Source organism: Limulus polyphemus, unplaced genomic scaffold (assembly GCF_000517525.1).
Source record: "Limulus polyphemus unplaced genomic scaffold, Limulus_polyphemus-2.1.2 Scaffold643, whole genome shotgun sequence".
NCBI lineage: Eukaryota > Metazoa > Arthropoda > Merostomata > Xiphosura > Limulidae > Limulus > Limulus polyphemus.
Genome location: NW_013666253.1, coordinates 142,922 through 146,413, shown reverse-complemented (window position 1 = coordinate 146,413; position 3,492 = coordinate 142,922). Strand labels below are relative to the sequence as shown.

Sequence of the window (3,492 nt, the reverse complement as noted above, 5' to 3'; positions counted from 1 at the left end):
TATTAATAATGCAACTTACGTAATATCATGATAAGATGAATAATTAATGTTATTGTCTTCAATAATGAATATTCCAGCCGACGCCACAAAGAAACTGCCACAGTCTTGCGAAGCTCCCGACGAGGACAAACTTATTTAATTCAATAACTTAACTTTTTTGAACTGAATAGATTATAAACGTATATTTTCAAATTGTGACTTTTTTCCCCTACATTCCTATAGTTACATTAACGATTGAACGTGGTTGAAAAGAAGCAAAATCCTAAGATACACATTTTAATCCGAGTCCTAACTAGCAACACATCTTAATCTTAATTCAAACCTCAATCACTTTTCTCCTCCAAAATTATTTTGTCATTTTTATTCTCTCAGTCTCCCTTAAAAATCTACTTACACCACGGTCACACAGCCATCCCCACACTGGCGTGGTGATAACGTAGATAGTTGCCGTTATCATGAAAATGGTGCCCAGCACAACCGGTTGCAAGTCAAACTAGACAAGAAAAAGAAAAACACGTTTACTGGGTATGCGATCGCTCCGTTAGATAACCTCATAAGCTCATTGAATTATGTAAAAACAAAACAAGACTTATCATTTTGTAGAACATAATTACCCAAAGGTCGTCGAATTAAAACTCTCTCAAGAGAACGTGTTAAGAAATTGTATTAGGTGGCAACGTTTTTATATGTTTAATTTCTGACCTTTTCGTTTTGTTTGATTTCAGTTATTCGTATTCTAATTTCAGTTAGTCTGTTTGATTGGTTGCTGTTTTACTTTCAAACAACTGATAGACGTGTTATGCCTTATTTCACATTTCTATTCACTGCTAGGTAATTTGCACGAAATTTGGACCAGATGAAACCGACTAATGTTAGGAACGAAGGTTTATGAAAATAAATGTCTTTGTGTGTTATGAAGCACAAAGCTACACAAAGGGCTGTCTGTGCTCTGCCCACCACGGGTATCGAAACCCGGTTTCTAAAGGTATAAGTCCGCAGACATACCACTGTTCCCCCGGGGGTGGTGGGGAGGGCGTTTAGGGAAATAGAAAGCAAACGTTGTCTGTCCGTACCAGGTGAAATCGATTACTGTTAGGAATCAAGGTGTACAATGCAGGCTTATGTTGAAAACTTGATAAAATAAACAAGCATATTGTTATCAGTACACAACTCAAATACAATACTCAAATTATGATAAGAAAAATAATGTTTTTTATTGTTTTCATATAAGTTTAGTCCTGTTTTCAATATCTAATAGTGGTATAACTAACAACTGTTTTCGGCTAATGCAATAGCTTTGTAATTTGAGTTAAAAGTTGCCTTATTAACATCAGGCTAACCTCTTAGTTAGCTCAAATGGTAAGGTTACTGACTTGGTGAGAGAAAGATCCAGTTTCATCACAGGACATTCAGAAGTTGCATTTATAAGCAATGGTTTGCATGCTTAAGCAGAGGTTGACGCCTCCTGTACGCCAATATGCTGTTTTTGGTGTTAAATTATAAAATAGCTTTAAAAATCATGGAAGAGAGGGGGGGGGGGGAATTTGCATGTGTATACTAGTTATAACAGTGTTTGTATTTGTTCATATTAATTAATGTTCAGCAAGGGTTTTCTTAGCTAATTAGTCCAAATATTACTTTTTTTGCTTCATTAAGATTTTTCAGAACATCCCCTCTTCTTTCATTGAACGAGTTGTTATCACCCCCGCTACAATCGTTCAAACTAGAAACTTGATATGCTTATGAAGTTTCGCACAAATTTAGAAGTACATTTGTAGTATCTTGGTATGCAGATATCACATGCCATTCTTTTATAGTATATATTTATGATATCGTAAATTTCTCGCGAGTTCTAGATCTGAACCTAGCACCTTTGGTCTAAGACATGTACTAATTTAGTAGCCCTTGGTGTTATTTTCTTTGGCATAGTCTGTGAAGGATTTTATTTGCTTTTTGTCAAGAGCTGGTTGTACTGTATTCAGTATTATGTAGTTTCGTGATTGGTTAGCTATAGAATAAATGTAGGGCAGGTGCTAATTCAGCCCTAGGTGTTACTTACTCTCCTTGACATATATAGTTTGTGAAGGATATTATCTAGCTTTTTTCATGGGCTCTATTTAACATTACCCAGTTTTCTGACTAGTTAGCTAGGTAGTGAAGTCGTGAGCGCAGTTTTAATGTTTTCAAACAGATTCGTTTCTTTCTCTGAAAGAGACAAGATGTTTTCGGAAGTCATGTCTGTGTCTTTTTTTTTTCTGTTTCAAAATTAATGCTTCAGCCATTGATGTCAAAATTAATGTTCCAGCCACCGATTGTGTGTACGTTATTCTTAACTTTTAAACCAATTATACAGAAATAGTTTAGCAGAGACAGTTATATTTTCAGATTGTTACAGTCATACTTCAACAAACACATTTATCACTATCTCACTCATTTTTAACCAAGTTTCTCAGACTTCCCACCAGATATTATAAGCAACCACTGCTCCCGATATCATTCTGCTATAAATAATAAACTGTTTGTTTGTATGTTTTTTGTCTCTTCAACCAGGGTTTCTCCTCTTTCATTCATCCCGAAACAAATCACTTCACTTCAAATCTCTTTTCTTGCAGTTAATCTGTAGGCTTACGACGCTAAAAATCGGGTTTCGATACCCGTGGTGGGAAGAGCACGGATAGACTTCTGTGTAACTTTGTGCTTAACAACAACCACAACAAACACATTAGTTTTCTTCATGAGTACTTCATCTAACGAAAGCAACAGGCTGAATATATATATCCATCAACTTTGTCTATTTCGTAAGATTTTAATGTTTATACTCATCAATAAACGAATTTCAGGGAATCATATTTTAAAGTTTAACTCTTGAAGGTATGCAAAAAAAATGATTAACACCAAGAAAGAGAAATAGTGTAATTAAGGTTAGAGTAACGAATGATCTAGTTCGCTGATTTCCGCGAAATGATTCGATTTTCGCGCATAATATAAATTCTGAGACATTTAATCGTTCATCTGAGAAATTCACAAATGAAACTTTTTTTCTCCTTTAACTCAAATAAAATAATATTTTTGCAAAAAACTGAGGCTGTTGGAAGTGTACAAAATCTCAATATACAAAACTGAGCTCCTACAATTTTTACTGAACCCTCATTATCAAAACTTTGCTTTGGCACTTGAGTTGTTTTACTTTCATATTCATTAAATCCACAATATATTTTTTACAAAAACAAGAACGAATAATATAGTGTTGCGTCATCGAGATCACGTGATTATTCTCACGCCCTCTACTTTCTAGAACTATCCTGTACTTTGGCGAATGCTCTAGCATTTACTAGATATAGGGTAGCCTGGTATATAAAAGAGGGTGACAACGTGACGGGGGGGACAACAATGTGTGTGTAGGTGGTGAGTAATTGAACTGCAGTCACAGGGTATTGTTGAAGTTAACGTTCGTTCGTTACAGTGTTGTTTTAGCGCGAGTATTGAGATTAA

General features: G+C 35.1%; 1 protein-coding gene across 3 annotated transcripts in view; it reads right to left on the bottom strand.

Annotated features, from left to right (window-relative positions):
* LOC106459652 (MFS-type transporter SLC18B1-like) overlaps positions 1–3,492 on the bottom strand; it is an 84,278-nt gene that overhangs the window by 12,547 nt on the left and 68,239 nt on the right. For all 3 annotated transcript variants that reach the window (XR_002610611.1, XM_013919289.2, XM_013919290.2), the window contains exon 9: positions 395–493. Coding sequence is in view for 2 of the 3 variants with exons in the window: in XM_013919289.2 (XP_013774743.1) it covers positions 395–493 (99 nt within the window). In the remaining variant the exon portion in view is untranslated. The remainder of the gene's footprint in view (positions 1–394; positions 494–3,492) is intronic.